The sequence below is a fragment of the Helianthus annuus genome, chromosome 7 (assembly GCF_002127325.2).
Source record: "Helianthus annuus cultivar XRQ/B chromosome 7, HanXRQr2.0-SUNRISE, whole genome shotgun sequence".
Lineage (NCBI taxonomy): Eukaryota > Viridiplantae > Streptophyta > Magnoliopsida > Asterales > Asteraceae > Helianthus > Helianthus annuus.
The window spans coordinates 147,759,996-147,779,039 of NC_035439.2; the positions used below are offsets into that span (position 1 = coordinate 147,759,996).

At 33.8% G+C, this 19,044-nt stretch overlaps 1 protein-coding gene and 2 long non-coding RNA genes across 10 annotated transcripts; 1 reads left to right on the forward strand and 2 right to left on the reverse strand.

Moving 5' to 3' along the window:
* Positions 1-666: 666 nt before the first annotated feature.
* LOC110869212 lies at positions 667-18,018 on the reverse strand. Of its 7 annotated transcripts, none has more exons than XM_035975437.1 (10): positions 17,880-18,018; positions 17,575-17,793; positions 17,166-17,268; positions 16,863-16,987; positions 12,312-12,391; positions 2,713-2,784; positions 2,250-2,333; positions 2,118-2,181; positions 1,212-1,416; positions 667-1,057 (listed from the first exon to the last, which is right to left on the reverse strand). In XM_035975437.1, exons 4-9 carry the CDS (start codon positions 16,870-16,872, stop codon positions 1,412-1,414), a joined length of 315 nt encoding a protein of 104 aa, XP_035831330.1. In that variant the 5' UTR covers positions 16,873-16,987; positions 17,166-17,268; positions 17,575-17,793; positions 17,880-18,018; the 3' UTR covers positions 667-1,057; positions 1,212-1,411. The 7 variants fall into 7 exon arrangements, 3 of the variants coding, with proteins under 3 accessions (XP_035831330.1, XP_035831331.1, XP_035831329.1); XM_035975438.1 differs by having other exon boundaries at positions 669-1,048; XR_004863058.1 differs by lacking the exon at positions 12,312-12,391 and adding an exon at positions 16,670-16,749 and having other exon boundaries at positions 2,118-2,333.
* LOC110869214 lies at positions 6,294-10,840 on the forward strand. Its single transcript, XR_002553002.2, has 4 exons — positions 6,294-6,606; positions 7,336-7,404; positions 8,102-8,303; positions 10,519-10,840. It is a non-coding gene; the product is annotated as an uncharacterized LOC110869214 (long non-coding RNA).
* LOC118480512 lies at positions 12,414-13,797 on the reverse strand. 2 transcript variants are annotated; one of them, XR_004863060.1, is made up of 4 exons: positions 13,730-13,797; positions 13,425-13,643; positions 13,015-13,118; positions 12,414-12,631 (listed from the first exon to the last, which is right to left on the reverse strand). It is a non-coding gene; the product is annotated as an uncharacterized LOC118480512 (long non-coding RNA). The 2 variants fall into 2 exon arrangements; XR_004863059.1 differs by lacking the exons at positions 12,414-12,631; positions 13,015-13,118 and adding an exon at positions 12,805-12,912.
* Positions 18,019-19,044: the final 1,026 nt, after the last annotated feature.

Consider the following 19,044-nt stretch of genomic DNA (forward strand, 5'->3'; position numbering starts at 1 on the left):
TAAGTTATCTAATTGGGACAAAAACGATATGAATGACCTAATTAGAACACTTTTAAAACTTGGTTACTATTCCATGACATTTCCCTATATAGATAATAAAAAAGTTACATCTTTAAAAACGTGTATTACATGGGTTAAATTACACGTGTATTATACGGGTTGATTAAATATAACATAATTGGTTAACACATATGGTCGTCAATATATGTTTTTGAAAAAAAAAATTGAACTTTGATGTATTATAACATTTTACTTTGTTGTTTATTTATTTATTATTAGGTTAGAAATTTGTGTATTACACAAGGTAATATTTTAATTTATTTTTTATTTATTTATTAATACGTTAGAAACTTAAGTATTACGCATGGTTAAATCGATGAAATTTTAAATTAAATACTTATTAATAAGCGGAAAAAGTAAAAGAAAACATTAAAAGAAAAAATGTTATTTTTCTTAATTTTCATTACCCGTCGGTTATTAGATAGTAAATAAAGATAAAGATTATAAACTTTTATATAAATAATTAAAACTATCTTTATCTTTATAAATAACAAAAACGTTAATATATAGTTTTTAATTTTATTAGTTAATATATGGTTATCAGTTATCCTTATTCTTATCATCAGAATCTTTTAATTTTAATAATTAATATACGGTTATTAGTTATTTTTATCTTTATCATCAAATCTTTTAATTGAGACCACCTCATAAAGCGACATATGTCCCCAAAATAGTTTCTTTTATTATATAGTACTAGCGGTAAGACGCACACGGGTCGTTTCTTAACACAATAAAGCAAAGATTAAATACAATCGAGTACTAATGTTTTACATAGCCCATTTTATTAAACAATGAATCACTATACAACTTTAAAAGTAGCTAATCCAGTTACCATCAACCTTTTATAATCATCATTGGTTTTACTCATTTAAATATCAGAAAAATCGATGATTACAAAGGTTTCGGATACACCGCCTTTTTCCGTTAGTCACTCGACCCTGCCTAGAAAATTTCTTGGCTCTGGCCATGATACAAACCAACCATGTCCCTACAAAATCTTATGTACACAAACTTGTTAAATTATAACTCGCTTGTTAAATAACTTGTTAAATTATAACTCGCTTGTTAAATTAAACAAACTTATATATAAATATTTACTAAAATTATAACAATAATTATAATAGACAATAAAATTAGCTAACAATACATACCTCCTTGTAGTAGTCTTTAGACTTGCTGAACGTAATCAGATCGTCCAATATATCCTTCTTCTTTTTTGGATCCATCGCAAGCATATCAAACGTAGATGTGTGCTCGAATATGATGTGGCTCCAAATCGTATTCATGTAACCATGCCAATCGTATAATATGCCTCGATATGATCAGGGATGGTATTCAGTTAGCATATAAATCAACCTTTATTAAACACAATACGATTATAATTCAGTTAGCAGCAACCTCTGTTGAAACCTCTGTTTTTAAAACCTCTGTTTAGCTGAAAATGTATCCACTGCTGAAAGGTATCCTCTGTTCTCATAGCCTCTGTTTATCCTAACCACTGTTGTCTATCGACAGTGGTTAGGATAAACAGAGGTTATGAGAACAGAGGATACATTTCAGCAGTTGATGAACTTTTAGCCAAGCAGAGGTTTTAAAAACAGTGGTTTAAAAACAGAGGTTTCCTAACATAAATGAGGTATCCTATGTTCTTATAACCTCTGTTTATCCTAACCACTGTTGTCTATCGACAGTGGTTAGAGAGGTTATGAGAACAGAGGATACATTTCAGCAGTTGATGAATTTCTAGACAAGCAGAGGTTTTAAAAACAATGGTTCAATAGCAAGAACAGATAAGTGAACACAAAAACAACAACAAAATAAAGTCAAATTAGAACCAATTCGATACATGGATTAGCAAGTTCAAGCCGAGCTCATTTAAAATTGTTCTCAAATTACCTTAAGCCAAGCCGAACTCGAGCTCTTGGTTTTACTTTCAAGTAGAGCTCCATCTCAAAGTAGTATTCTCGAATCGAGCTCGAGCTTACGAGCCAATATCGAGCCTACTTGGGTTCTAGACAATTCTAATTTCAAATAATATATCAATTACATGATATTACCTTTCGATTTGAGTTCGGTATTCGTAGGTGGCCGCAATTTCTTTCCAATCTTTTGCTTTATTTTCTGCAGGATTTCAAAAACGTCGACAATATTCAAACTCATTTATGAAGACAATGAAATATGATACTTACTTTGAAGTCTACACCGCGCTTCTTCCACTGCGCCTTATGCTTCACCATCCTTTGATCGATCGAAAAAGATAACCCACATAATCTCTGTCAACAAATACCAAAATAAGATTAGCAAATCATCAAACATACTACAAACATGACTCGATTTTCATAACAAAACTAATGAAAAGTAATATACTCGATTTTCATAACAAAACTAATGAAAAGTAATATACTCAATTTTCAAATGCACAATAAACTAATTTCGAGTTTCAATTTCATTATTACTAACAAATTTTAGCAATTAATAGATTGGAAGTAGCATAAAACCTCAGTTACTCGAATAGTTTGATTAGATGGGACATGAATAATTTGACTTACATCAGATGCCACTGCTATTAAAAAAAGTATTTAAAAAAGAAAAAGGAAAAACATAGTTTATCCAACTGTATTTTGTAAACCTAATTTTCATATCTCATTCTACTTTCTTGCTTGTATTCTCATCTGCATCGCCATCCCTGCTAGTAACCGTCTTAGACTCGTCAAACTCCAACAACTGTCAAAGATCAAAACCGTCATATTAGAATACTGCAAATTTGCAACCTGCTGTTTCGACCCGTTTACTCATGAATGGGTCGATTTGATAATGTTTTATCAATGACACATCAAAGTCAACAAATGTTTTGATACATACAACATTCTAAATCAATTGAATTAATAAATATATAAATTTAAATTGTAATTATATGGTCCTTATAAGGGTGAACTACCAGACATCAATTTACACTTGTTTCCAGTATTCTAACCAACTTTTTTCAAATTTGTTGACATCACATCTAATTTTTACTTCTAACTATAGATTACTAACAAATATCACCTTTTTCAAACGTGTAAAAAAATCAATCAGTTATTATTTATTTTGTTTTCAAAAACATTTTTTACACAAGACCACTACTAGAAAACATCATTTTTCTAACAAAAAGTTTTTCACAAATTTCCTACAACTTAATTTTTGCTACAAGTTTCCTACCGTTTTCTGACAAAACGGAAAAACAAAAAAAACCCCAAAACTTGTCCACAATTTTCTGACAAAATTGTCACACAACAAGCATTTGTAGTAATTTTGTAGCAAAATATATTATCTTTGTGACAAAATTCCTACAAAATAAATAAGAAATTTAAATTATTTGTTACTATAGCAAAATAAATAATTTAAAAAATAAATTTTCTAAATTTGTCAGAAATTTGTAGCAACTTGCTACAAATTTGCGACAAGTGTAATTTATTTTAGTTTTCGAGTCTGAATTTTAGTAAAATAAAAAATTAAATAACATAAAGTGTTAAATCTGTCGAAAATTTGTAGCAAATTGACCTTATTTGCTACAGTTTTTCGACAAAAAAGGGTTGTTATTTCTTAACTTAGTTAAATAAAAAAATTTAAAAATAAAATGCTAAATTTGTCGAAAATTTGTAGCAAATTGACCTCGTTTGCTACAATATTCTTACAAAAAAAGTTATTATATTTGTAATGTCTAAATTTTTGTAAAATAAATAAATTAAAAAAATTAAAACTTAAGTTGTAGCAAATTTGTAGCAAGTTGCTACGGATTTCCTACAAAAAGTTATTTTATTTGTTAATTTATCAATGTTAGAAAAACATATATTTTTTAGAAATAAAATGTTAATTTTGTCGACAATTTGTAGCAAACTAACAACACCAGTAGCTACAGATTTCCTACAAAATCATATTGATTCTAAAAAACATATAGTTTCGAAAATAAAATTTTACATTTGTCGATAATTTGTAGGAAATTGACAACGGTTCCTACAGATTTCCTACAAACTGAAAGTTATTTTATTTGCTATTCATCAAATTTAGAAAACGTATATTTTTAAAAAATCAAATTTTAAATTTGTCGGAAATTTGTAGCAAATTGTCACCAGTTGCTACAGATTTCCTACAAAAACAATATTTTATTTGTTAATTATTAATTATAAAATCATTTAATTTTATTTGTCAATAATTTGTAGCAAATGGCCCCTATACTGGCCGAGGAATAGTTACGGGGGCGTAAAACAAAAAAAATACGCTGATGGGGACCGGCATATTATGTGCAGTGCTTTACTCATTTACGACAAATAATAAATAAAAAGGTCATTTACTCACTTACGATACGATACAATACGATACCATACCATACCCTACGATACGATACCATACCCTACGATACGATACCATACCATACGATACAATACCATACCATACCATACCATACCATACCATATGATAACATACGATACGATACGATACCATACCATACCATACCATACCATATGATAAGATACGATACGATACGATACGATACGATACCATACCATACGATACGATACCATACCATACCATACCATACCATACCATACCATACCATACCATATCATACCATACCATCCCATACCATACCATCCCATACCATACCATACCATACCATACCATACCATACCATACCATACCATACCATACCATACCATACCATTCCATACAACACCATCCGTACCATACCATTCCATACAACACCATCCATACCATACCATACCATACCATACCATACCATACCATACCATACCATACCATACCATAAGATACGATACTATACCATACAACACCATCCATACCATACCATACCATACCATACCATACCATACGATAAGATACGATACCATACCATACCATACCATACCATACCATACCATACCATACCATACCATACCATACCATACCATACAGCACCATCCATACCATACCATATCATACAACACCATCCATACCATACCATACCATACCATACCGTACCGTACCGTACTGTACCGTACCATACCATAAGATACGATACCATACCATACGATAAGATTCGATACGATACGATACGATACGATATGATACCATACCGTACCGTACCGTACCGTACGAGACGACACGATACGATACCATATTACACGATACTACACTATACCATACGATACTACACTATACTATACGATACGATACGATACCACCACCATATCTATATTTCTTTGTCTTCGACAACCACCCCTATCCATGTGTCTCGTCATCTCCGACAATATCTCTGAGTTCCGATCTAGTTTTGTGAAGTTGTGGATTTCGGCGGTGGTGGGTTTTAGAAGGGTTCCCTTTGCAGTTATACTTGAAAAATGAAATTCTTTGATTTATTAGGGTTTAGTAGCAATTAAATATGAAATTGGTGGTTTAGGATACACAGCAGGCGATACGGAAGGGTGTTGGATGTAAGGAGGTAGGTAATGATGATGGGAGCAGATGGATTTGGGGCGGCGAAGGAGGTAGGTGATGATGGCTGGATTTGGGGTTATGGTTGCAGTCAGAATGAAAAGGGGCTTGCTCCGAGTGGATGTTGATAGCTCAGAATGAAAAGGGGCTTGCTCCGTCTAAATGGCCCCATAAATTTAAGAGATCCAATTGTGTTTGGACTACATCTCCGGTGAAAACAGAGGCAATTTTGCTTGGGTTTCAGGTAGTTTTACGTTTGCACCACATCCCCATTCCATTTTGCGAGTCAATTGATGTCGGTCATCAAACGATAGTGGGATCCTCACATGTTAGGCATGTGAGGGAAATAAACTGAGATAATTAACTTGGTTAGTCATAAAGGATTAAACCAGCAACAAAAATAAACTTAAAGGATGTTTTTAGCAAGTTTTAAACATTAAGGCTGGAACCTGCAAGTTTGAAGAAACATAAAGGATGTTTTGTGCAATTTAATTGCAAAATAATAAACTAAAGATAAGTATACAGATTATATTAGAAGATAAATATAAATATAGAAAAATAGTTATAGATAAATGTCGACTTAAAATATGGGATAACTTGATAATTATTTTAAAATTTGTAATTTTTAAGATAAAAATAAACATAAATATATGGCAAGAAAACTAAAAAATAGATGTCTCTCGTATTACCACGTGTCCGTCAATTGGTTTCTTTTATTATAGGTATAGATTGGATCATTCCCCAACCATTGGATCACCCACCTTTTAGATCAGATTTTTGGATATGACCCACTTTTTAAGCCCATTAATGAAAAATTCCCGCTTATACCTTCGCTCGTTTTCCCTTTCCCGCTGCTCACGAAATCCCAGCCCTAATATCAGAGCATGGAAATTGAACAGCAAACAACCCAATAAAGGAGTAGGCGACGACGACGGCGACGGCTGCGTTCCAGACGGTGGATTTCGGCGGCTGCGTTCCAAACGGTGGTAAGTTTATCATCAATCTCTAATTGTTGAAATCCTAAGTCTCCGCCGCACTCCATCCGCCTTAATCTCCGACGCCACTCCGAAAACGGTACGTGCTTTCCGAAATTCTTTGTAGTTTCAGTGAATGTGTTGATTATTTGAGTAGATTAGTGTCGTTTTTTAACTAACAACGAAACCCTAGAATAGCTTGACTTGAAAGAGGAAGACACATAAACATATTTGTTTGAAGAAAATAAAAGTTAAATAGACTAATCTCGTTCTCAGGTCTTGGATTTGGTTAAGCTGCAACATTTTGTTGTATTTTTATTTGATTTGTTTAGTCCCTCTGTTGGTTTCTGTGGTGTATCGAATTCTCTGTTTGGTGTTTTGGTGTTTTGGTTTTGCCAAGTTTCTTGCTAGGTAGAGCCTTTGTTGGTGGAATAAAATCGGCTAGGTTTTGATGTTAAAAAAAGACTAATCATTGTAGGGGTATGAAGTTGCAGTTCTAATTTAGGTTAACAGGGTAATTCAGGGTATAATTGTTAATTGCAGAATGAGAGGGGTTCAGGCTTTGTTTACCGTCATGTCATTAGTTTTTTATTAGGAAGAGTGTGTATCCCTGTTTATTTTTGACAACCTAGTTTCACACATAGTTGTACTAATAAATAGTTGAAACAAATATAGAAAGTGGATACAACGGGCCACGAAACATAGTGATTTCCATATGCTTTGAAGCTGATTAGACGACTCCTGCTTGAAATGAAACAGAGCGCGAATATACTATTGTCACTAACAGAATACAGTCGGTTAAAAATTTGATAATTTTGATTCTTATTAGGCTGGAGAGGCTGCAAGAACTGCTGGAGTGGGAGCTTATTCAAATAGATTAGGAGAACCTCCTAGCCAGGTGCTCTTTTTTTATTCAACTTTTGCATGGAATCTGTTTGATTGCTTAAATTTTCTGAATATTGTGGTGCACTTTTTGTTTGTTTGTAAACATATATGGTGTTGGTTGTCTTTATATTGAAATGGTATTGTTATGTCTTACACTCGTATGTCATTTGGCCCGGGTATTGGCTCTTCTAGTTGGGTGCTGGTGGTTACTAATTCGGTGTGTGAATGCGTTGTTGCTGCTATTAGTTTGATGTTGTGATGGTATTTGTGATAGGACTGCAATCTAAAAAAGTGTTTTGCTGCTGTAAATATTTTTTGGGTTGGTGTTCTCTTTAGTGTATTTCCCGCGAGACCCAATGACTTTAGGTTGTAAATAATTTTAAAGTAAAATTGTACCAGGGTGTCGTCCCCTTAACCAAAAGAGTATTTTTTTTTTATCTGAGTCATAGTCTCCAGGGACTATTGTCGTAAGCTCTCTCGATAGAGAAATGCGAGCGTGCAATGACTTTACTTCTCTTACCAAGACAAATGCTTTGGTGTAGCAGTATTGTTACAAAATCTGTTTGGTGACTGTATAAAGTAAGATATTGTAAATATAAACTCATTGAGGTACATGAATGTCTTCATTATATATATCATCATATAAAGCTTTTGTTCCATATCGTGTCACTAATTATCTTCTTAGTTAATATGTTTGGCCACATGTGTAGGTTGAAGTTGGAGATGTGGTCAGAGGTGACTGAGACATTAGGGTCTTCATATGGGACAACGGGGGTGGCGTGCTTATGGCTATAATGGCGGTGACCGGAGGTTTGATTCCAGTGTAAAGGAGTAGGCGACGGCGACGATATATCCTCAAGTCGGCGGCTGCGTTCCAGACGGTGGATTACGACAGCTGAGTTCTAGACGGTGGTAAGTTTACCATCGATCCTAATTTCGTAAACCCTAAGTCTCTAACTTGTGAAAATGTGAACTTTATTTAAGTTTTTTTGTTGCTGTTAGGGTATAACTATTATGAATTTGAGATTGTGAATTTTGGTACACATAACCTAACTGATATTTGTAATTGAATAAGCCCTATTCCTTGCTGAATAACCTAACCAAACATATAAGGTTTCAACAAGTAGTGATTATATATGGAAGTTAGCACATCAGTTCTCAACGGATCTAAAACACCATTAAAGAAGGCTGAAACGAATATTTGTTGTTTTCCAATGACTAGAAATTATAACACTGCTATTCATATTTATGTTTGACTATGTTTGACTAAACCCATATAGCATTAGCCTTGAGGAGCAACTGTACCAGTTGACCCTTAAGATGGTGGCTCATTATTTTATTAGCACCACCAATCAGTTTCAATCTTTTGTCGGTTCAGGATTCGGGTTTCAGTTTCAGTCTTTACCTAACTATCCTTAGCTAGGGGTGTGAATTTCGGACACGACCCGAAAACACGACACGAACCGAACACGAAATTTGCGGGTTTAGGTTTAGTCTAGGTTGAACCCGCGAACCTGTTTAGGTTAACGGGTCGGGTTCGGGTCAACCCGATCAGGTTGGCGGGTTGACCCGTTTAACACATTTATATTATATTTTAATCTTTTACAACTTATTGTATGTCATAAATTAGATGAGGTGTGTATTTTATGCCATAATTATAACTTAAAAAGAGAAATTAACATAAGATTTTATAATTTAATATAATTTGTGTTTTTTAAGTAAATTTTAATTTTAGAGTAAATTACGTTTTTGGCCCCTATGGTTATATCACTTTTACTATATTAGCCCAAAATAAGAATTTTTAACATATCTGCCCCCATGGTCTCTATAACTAACCATTTTGGCCCCTAAGTCTAACCATTTTAGCCCCCATGGTCTCCATAACTAACCATTTTGGCCCCCATGATCTCTAGACTTAGGGGCCAAAATGGTTAGTTATAGAGACCATGGGGGCAGATATGTTAAAAATTCTTATTTTGGGCTAATATAGTAAAAGTGATATAACCACAGGGGCCAAAAACGTAATTTACTCTTAATTTTAATATATTAACTTCAGAAAAAAAAATTCGGGTTGAACAGGTCGTGTTCGGGTCAACCCACAAAACTTCGAGTCGTGTCCACGTTTATATGTATGATATGGTTTTTGGGTTCGGGTCGGGTTAAACCCGCCTACCTGCTAACACGACCCGTTTAGCACCCCTATCCTTAGTTATAAGCACCTAATCATCTTTATGTGTGTGTGTTTGTATAGGAAGATACTAATGTAGGAGACAATTATGGGCCACTTTTGGTTCTTATAGGGAATTGTAACGTGTATGATAATAAGCTTTGAAGATATTTCGTTGATCTTCAAGGACATATGGTACAGGTGTATTGTCTTTTTAATCCAAGTATGCATTGAGTCTCAATATGTGGTGCTTTTTAAAATGGAATACTTGCAGATAGCATAAAACCCATCTCTCAAAATTAATTCCAAGTCATCTTGTATTGTTTTATTATGCTGCTGTTGTGTTCCAATTTAAGCATTTAATTGTATATAAAATGAAAGCAAGTTGTTACTATAACAGCTTGAGACCTCTATGCATCATGTATTAGACCAGTAGCATTCAACATTTTACATACGAGAAAAAAAATTGTGCAAAGTGATGAATGTTCAGAGTCTGTAGTGTTATTATTCTGACCATAAGTACAGTGCATCATAATTTACTTCAAAAAAAAAACCTGTTTAAACTCATTTACACCAGTGTTTTGAAAACCAGATTGAGGCAAAGTGATGAATGTTCAGAGTCTGTAGTGTTATTATTCTGACCATTAGTGCATCATCATTTACTTGAAAAAAAACCTGTTTAAACTCATTTACACTAGTGTTTTTAAAACCTGAATGGACCCGCCCATCGAAATGGTAGTGTCACTGGCTGGTTGAACTGTGGGATTTAACCAGAAATTAAATTCTTCACATTTTACCATAATTATTTATTTAATATTTTGACATCATCTGTTTTTTACATCTTACATCTGGTTTGGTCGTTACAACTAGTGGACCAACAAGGAGACCGGTTCCGGTCCTTAAATGTTGGTTACACCCTTTAAGTGAGATTGACGAATAATTCTTGCTTTATATTTGCAGGTGAAACACATACAAATATAACTATGGAAGAAAAGCTGAAAACATAGAGTCCCGTTTCGAACAATTTCAACAAGAGCGCGAAAAAGAGCGGGCCGATCAAGCTGCATGACAAAAAACTATGGAAGAAAAGCTGAAAAACATCGGAAATAAGTAAAAACTCTGGTCTTGTTAAGTATTGAAATGTTAAGAGTTCGGATTAGTTTTGAATGCTTGTAATTTGGATTTTTTGTGCGTTTTGGAATATTTTAGAATTTCTACAATGTTTGGAATGTTTCAGAATGTTGCTTTAATATTTTTGGAAGATTTTAAAATTTTGCTGCAATTTTTTTGGAATATAATAGTAGTTTTGCTGTATTTTTTTCATAAAAAATGGTTTTTAGTTTCTTTAATTTGTTACAGTTTGTCACAAATCTGTAGCAAACAGTGCAGGATTTTTTTCTGAGTTGTAGGAAATTTGTGGCAACCTTCAATTTTTTTTTTTTTTTGGTTTGTAGGAATTTTGTCGAACCTTTAAATTTTGTTTTTTTGGTTTGTAGCAATTTTGTCTTTAACCTTTAAATTTTGTTTTTTGGTTTGTAGGAATTTTGTCACAAAACAAAAAAAAAAAAACATTTTTTAAGTTGTAGGAAATTTGTCACAACCTTAAAAAATATATTTTTTATTTGTAGAAAATTTGTAGCAAACTGTGAAGAGAAAGTTCTATAATTTTGTAGGAATTTTGTATCAAAATAAACATAATTATTCGTAATTATGGATAATTTTTCTCATTAGTGTTATTAATCTTAAAAGTAAAATATCATAAAATAAATACAAAAATAGGCATAACTGTGGAAGAATTGTAGGAAAAACATAAAAAAACCGGTTTGTAGGTATTTTGTAACAACTTTTGCGACGATAAATTTTTGTCGAAAATTTGTGTGAAATTTTGTCATAATTTTGTAGCTAACATCATTTTCGACAAGCTTATTTTGCACGAGACTTTTTGTAGCAAATCTGTAGGAAAGACCAATTTCCTACAAATTTGCTACAAATTTGGCTGTCACAAAGTATGCAGTTTTCTAGTCTAATGTGAAGTGGCTGAATGGCATCAACCACTGCGACATCAGCAATTTAATGTTAGTTGCTATGATTCGGAAAACTTCAACGGTCCGTTTATATTTAAGTTGGATCCGTATAGTCATATTCTTTTTTGTCTATTATGACTTGAACCTGCTTTGACCATATAGCCCAACCCGCCCATGGTTTAAAGAAAAACACATAAAGATTAAAAGAAAAACCACTTTACATCTAATGAATGTGCTTCTCCTGCAAGCGAATATTATTTAATATCTGAAATTTTACTACATGTTTGTTAAATAGCAGGAAAAAATAAAGAACTACTTAACATATTCCTTCTAGGAAAATTGGTTTTTAATAAACCAATCTTTGTCTCGTTGGTAAATAATAATCTTACCTACGTAATTGGTATACAATAATCCTCAAGGGACTGTAATTTACTATTTTTAAAATAGTTAAAACTAGTAAATTACAACTACAGGGACTGTTTGTGTAATAAATAAAACTTAAAAACTAACTTCAGTTAAAACAAAATTAACGGAAGTTCATTGAGTACCAACATGTTGATAGGTAGGATTATTGTATACCAATTACGTAGGTAAGACTATTATTTACCAACGGGACAAAGGTTGGTTTATTAAAAACCAATTTTCCTTCCTTCTATAAGACCAGGAAAAAATAAAGAACTACTTAACATATTTTTATGGTTGTGATGTTTAGTTAAGCCTTGAAATTACCTGCAGGTGGTTCAGATGAAAGCTTACGGTTGTAATTCCCATTGGATAAAGTTGGTGTACCATTGACATTGGCACAAGAACTGTAAAAAGTACAATGTCAGATGCATTAATAAGTTTAAAAAAATAAAATTTGAAAAAGAACATACAAATGATGTGTTTATATTAACACTGATGGTTGAGATGAAAAATTTACTTTAACACATGTACTATGTTGTTTTATCTTCCCATATATCCTGGCACGGCTGGCTTCAAAACCTTCTCTACGCGATTAGTAGCACCATATTTCTTCCCGGAACTCAAATTTCTCCCACCGCCAACATCTGAAATGACAATAAAAAGAATCAAGCTTTAAATTGCCAGTGGCTGACAAATAACGTCACTCTCTAACAACTCAGCATAACGAAAGTGGTCTCTGGCATAAGAAAAGTGAATGGTAAATTCGGATAGATGAACGAATACAAAACTTTCAAATATTTTTGTATAAAACTGTAGTCATAACTTCAAAAACTTTTGACGCGTAGAAAGTCCCTCGCCCACCCTTATCTCCCCTCCATTGATTACCCTATGTCTGTTTATCCTCTTGAGAAACATCACTGTTTATCTAAACAAAATTAACAAATAAATTGTCATTAAACCCTTGATTCAACTGCATATGAACGATTACAAAACTTTCAGATATTTTTGTATAAAACTGTAGTCATACCTTCAAAAACTTTTGACGGGTAGAAAGTCCCTCGCCCACCCTTATCTCCGCTCCATTGATTACCCCGTGTCTGTTTATTCTCTTGAGAAAACATCACTGTTTATCTAAACAAAATTAACAAATAAATTGTCATAAAACCCTTGATTCAACTGTATATGTTAAAACAAACATTAAACCTTAAATCCTACTTCAACACAAACATTCCTACAAATAACAAATTAAACCAATCACAAACAGTCAATCAACAACTAAAACAAACAAAAATCAACGGTATTGAAGGTTTTAGGGTTGTACCGATATACAAACGATTGAAATTCAGCTATAAATAATGAACTGAAACACAATATGTTATCTAAATCAACCTCGAAGTGAACAAACGATTGAAATTCAGCTAGAAATAATAAACAAACCTTGAAGTGATCCTGTATTTTGCTCGGATGAAGTGATCCTGCCTCTGAAACTCTTCCCGCTACAACCTCCGATTCTTCACATCTGGCAACTCCTCCATCGTACTGTTTTGCTTCGGCGTATAGACCGGCTTCTAGGGCAGTGATTGCGGCGGTTTTGCGACGGAGGAGAAGCTTGATGCTCACGCAGAAACGGTGTCTTCTTCTTCTTCTTCACCAAAACTGCAAAGGGGTTTGGGGAAACAGAGAAAAGTATGACAAAACTTTACTGCTTTCAATTAATTAAACTTTAAAGAGTAAAAACTCACTTTATATTCAACGATTTCTTCATCGAAAGTTTAAGGCCTGCGTTTTAGAGAGAAACATATGAAATCACTAAAAAAAATGTAAGAGATTATGAGAGAGAGTGATCGAAACCTACATTTAGAGAGAGAGAGAGTTGAGAGAGAAATGGATTAGAGAGAGTAATTGATTGAAGAAGATGGTATCTTATATATCTAGAGCCATAATTTTGAATTTTGAATCTGGAGCCATAATTTTGAATCATCAGTGGTAGTGGTTTGAAAGTGGTTTGAATTTTGAATCATCAGTGGTAGAGGTTTGAAAAGGTGTTTTGTAATCATCAGTGGAAGGAAAAGGTTTGTAGAAGGGCAGTGGTTTGATGGCAATGGTTTGATGGCAATGGTTTGATGGGCAGACCTTTGAAAAGGTGAAAGTGGGCCATCTTTGAATTTTAAAGTCTTTTAATATTAGGCATTATGATGTAAAAATGACATAAGAAAATCCTTGTTGGACATGCTCTCTAGCTGACACATCAGCTTTTCTTATGTCATTGAAATTTCTCATTTTATAGAAAGTATAGATAGATAAATTACACCAAGTGATCACCCATTGACAAATGAGGTCTAATGCAAAATTTAAACTTTTTAAAAATTTTCCACTTGAAACTACAACATATATAACCGTAACATTTCTGGTCAAAATAAATGTATTTCTATTGAGTGTTGTATTAATTAAAGTATTATGTTTTGCTAATACAGTCCAAAAAACAGACGCCGTTAAATATAGCAGTTGGACTGTTTTAGCAACAAATCTTGATTTGAACTGTTTTAGCAGCAAATCTTGATTTTGTACTGATCTAGCAATTTGTGTAAAACCTCAGGGACGAATTTAGCAATTTTCTAAAAAAAGTGATTTTTTAACCTTTGATTATTTTCGCACTTTTGCACTTGTTTAAGAGATTATCTTAGTTATTGTAGTAGGCCCCTCTTTTGAAGGCGACGTTACCCTCAACCCAGTAGTTTGAGTCAGCAAGGATACAATCCTAAAGGGCTGGATTATTGGAAGATAATGAATTAAGTTATTAATGCAAATTATGGTAGGCCCCGCTTTTGGCGGTGACGTTACCCTCGGCTAAGCAGTCTGAGTCAGCAGGGATACAGTCCTAAATAGCCGGGTTATAGTATTAATAGTAGTTAACTTATGAGGGGGTCAAAGAGTTTGGATCCCCGCCATCCAATACCTATGGGCATTGAAGGAGATCCTACTAAATTTGACCCAGGTCCCAAGCAGGACCTCTAAACGCTGAACAAGGGCAAGACCCTTACCAAACCGTTCCCTTAACCCCCGACCAGGTAGCCAACATACCTCCATATAGACCGTGGAGATATGAATGGTGAAAATCTTTTATTTTATATAGACATTAAAATAATGCCAAGACACCACGGACAAACGATAAGGAAAGATCACCTTCAACATAAGCAACTAGTTATTAAAGTCATTAATACAAAACCAAATAAAAAGTGCAAAAGATTAAAAATAAAAAGTATTATACTAAACACTTGTCTTCACCAAGTGATGTAAGAGACTTAGGCAAACATGGCCTTGATTGTCAAGAACTCTTACTATCAATCTTGGATCCCGAGACGACTCACACACTCTACGATGGACAATGGATGATGGTGGTGGATGATGGTGTTATGGTGGTGGTGGGTGGTGGATGAAGTGTGAGAGAGGTGGTGTGCCAAGGGATGAGATGGAATGGAACCAAGCACTCCTATTTATAGGCTGAACAGAAGGCTGGGCACGGCCCCGTGTCCGCTGGACACGCCTCCGTGCCCGTCTGACACTCTCTCTCCTCATTAATTGTAATTCGCAATTACAATTAATGCGCCTGCTGTACTTTCGCCACGGCCCCGTGCTCACTGGACACGGCCCCGTGGTGGGCAATAGAAGCTTGTACAGGTTTGTCTTTTCTGCTGCTTTTTGGGCACGGCCCCGTGCTGGCTGAGCACGGCCCCGTGGTGGGCTTCTGTTTTCTCTTCTTTGCTTGGGAGGATGCCGTTGTGGGTTCGGGCAGTCTACTTTTATCCCTTTTCTTGTATTTATGCTAGAATTAGCTGTCTTTTTGCTTCTTTTGTGAATTTGAGCTCATTTCATCCTGAAAATACCAAAGGAAGACAAAAACACTCTTTTTCCAACATTAGTACTTAAAAAGGGTTAGTTTTATGCCTTAATTGATGTAATTTATATGTTGCATTTTACACACATCAGACACATCAAAGTCAACAAATGTTTTGATACATACAACATTCTAAATCAATTGAATTAATAAATATATAAATTTAAATTGTAATTGTATGGTCCTTATAAGGATGAACTACCAGACATCAATTTACACTTGTTTCCAGTATTCTAACCAACTTTTTTCAAATTGACATCACATCTAATTTTTACTTCTAACTATAGATTACTAACAAATATCACCTTTTTCAAATGTGTAAAAAAATCAATCAGTTATTATTTATTTTGTTTTCAAAAACATTTTTTACACAAGACGTCTAATGTGAAGTGGGTGAATGGCATCAACCACTGCGACATCAGCAATTTACTGTTAGTTGCTATGATCCGGAAAACTTCAACGGTCCGTTTATATTTAAGTTGGATCCGTATAGTCATATTCTTTTTTGTCTATTATGACTTGAACCTGCTTTGACCATATAGCCCAACCCGCCCATGGTTTAAAGAAAAACACATAAAGATTAAAAAAAATACCAATTTACATCTAATGAATGTGCTTCTCCTGCAAGCGAATATTATTTAATATCTGAAATTTTACTACATGTTTGTTAAATAGCAGGAAAAAATAAAGAACTACTTAACATATTCCTTCTATAAGACCAGGAAAAAATAAAGAACTACTTAACATATTCTTATGGTTGTGATGTTTAGTTAAGCCTTGAAATTACCTGCAGGTGGTTCAGATGAAAGCTTATGGTTGTAATTCCCATAAGATAAAGTTGGTGTACCATTGACATTGGCACAAGAACTGTAAAAAGTACAATGTCGGATGCATTAATAAGTTTAAAAAAATAAAATTTGAATAAGAACATACAAATGATGTGTTTATAATAACACTGATGGTTGAGATGAAAATTTTACTTTGACACATGTACTATGTTGTTTTATCTTCCGATATCCTGGCACGGCTGGCTTCAAAACCTTCTCTACGTGATTAGTAGCACCATATTTCTTCCCGGAACTCAAATTTCTCCCACCGCCAACATCTGAAATGACAATAAAAAAAATCAAGCTTTAAATTGCCAGTGGCTGACAAATAACGTCACTCTCTAACAACCCAGCATAACGAAAGTGGTCTCTGGCATAAGAAAAGTGAATGGTAAATTCGGATAGATGAACGAATACAAAACTTTCAGATATTTTTGTATAAAACTGTAGTCATACCTTCAAAAACTTTTGACGCGTAGAAAGTCCCTCGCCCACCCTTATCTCCCCTCCATTGATTACCCTGTGTCTGTTTATTCTCTTGAGAAACATCACTGTTTATCTAAACAAAATTAACAAATAAATTGTCATTAAACCCTTGATTCAACTGTATATGTTAAAACAAACATTAAACCTTAAATCCTACTTCAACACAAACATTCCTACAAATAACAAAGTAAATCAATCACAAACAGTCAATCAACAACTAAAACAAACAAAAATCAACGGTATTGAAGGTTTTAGGGTTTTACCGATATACAAACGATTGAAATTCAGCTATAAATAATGAACTGAAACACAATATGTTATCTAAATCAACCTCGAAGTGAACAAACGATTGAAATTCAGCTAGAAATAATGAACAAACCTTGAAGTGATCCTGTATTTTGCTCGGATGAAATGATCCTGCATCTGAAACTCTTCCCGCTACAACCTCCGATTCTTCACATCTGGCAACTCCTCCATCGTATTGTTTTGCTTCGGCGTATAGACCCGCTTCTAGGGCGGCGATTGCGGCGGTTTTGCGACGGAGGAGAAGCTTGATGCTCACGCAGAAACGGTGTCTTCTTCTTCTTCTTCACCAAAACTACAAAGGGGTTTGGGGAAACAGAGAAAAGTATGGCAAAACTTTACTGCTTTCAATTAATTAAACTTTAAAGAGTAAAAACTCACTTTATATTCAACGATTTCTTCATCGAAAGTTTAAGGCCTGCGTTTTAGAGAGAAGCATATGAAATCACAACAAAAAAATGTAAGAGATTATGAGAGAGAGTGATCGAAACCTGCATTTAGAGAGAGAGAGAGTTTAGAGAGAAATGGATTAGAGAGAGTAATTGATTGAAGAAGATGGTATCTTATATATGTAGAGCCATAATTTTGAATTTTGAATCTGGAGCCATATCTTTGAATCATCAGTGGTAGTGGTTTGAAAGTGGTTTGAATTTTGAATCATCAGTGGTAGAGGTTTGAAAAGGTGTTTTGTAATCATCAGTGGTAGGAAAAGGTTTGTAGAAGGGCAATGGTTTTATGGGCAGACCTTTGAAAAGGTGAAAGTGGACCATCTATGAATTTTAAAGTCTTTTAATATTAGGCATTATGATGTAAAAATGACATAAGAAAATCCTTGTTGGACATGCTCTCTAGCTGACACATCAGCTTTTCTTATGTCATTGAGATTTCTCCTTTTATAGAAAGTATAGATAGATAGATTACACCAAGTGATCACCCGTTGACAAATGAGGTCTAATGCAAAATTTAAACTTTTTAAAAATTTTCCACTTGAAACTAAAACATATATAACCGTAACATTTCTGGTCAAAATAAATGTATTTCTATTGAGTGTTGTATTAATTAAATTATTATGTTTTGCTAATACAGTCCAAAAAACAGACGCCGTTAAATATAGCAGTTGGACTGTTTTAGCAACAAATCTTGATTTGGACTGTTTTAGCAGCAAATCTTGATTTTGGACTGATCTAGCAATTTGTGTAAAACCTCAGGGACGAATTTAGCAATTTTCTAAAAAAAATGATTTTTTAACTGTTTTTTATATTTAGATTTAATTGTTAAATTCGTCCCTAAGGTTTTACACAATTTGCTAGATGAGTCCAAAATCAAGATTTGCTGCTAAAATAGTCTAAAATCAAGATTTGTTTTGCTAATACAGTCCAATAAAATAGACGTCGTTAAATATAGCAGTTGGGCTGTTTTAGCAACAAATCTTGATTTGGACTGTTTTAGCACCAAATCTTGATTTTGGACTGATCTAGCAATTTGTGTAAAACCTCATGGACGAATTTAGCAATTTTCTAAAAAAAAGTGATTTTTTAACAGTTTT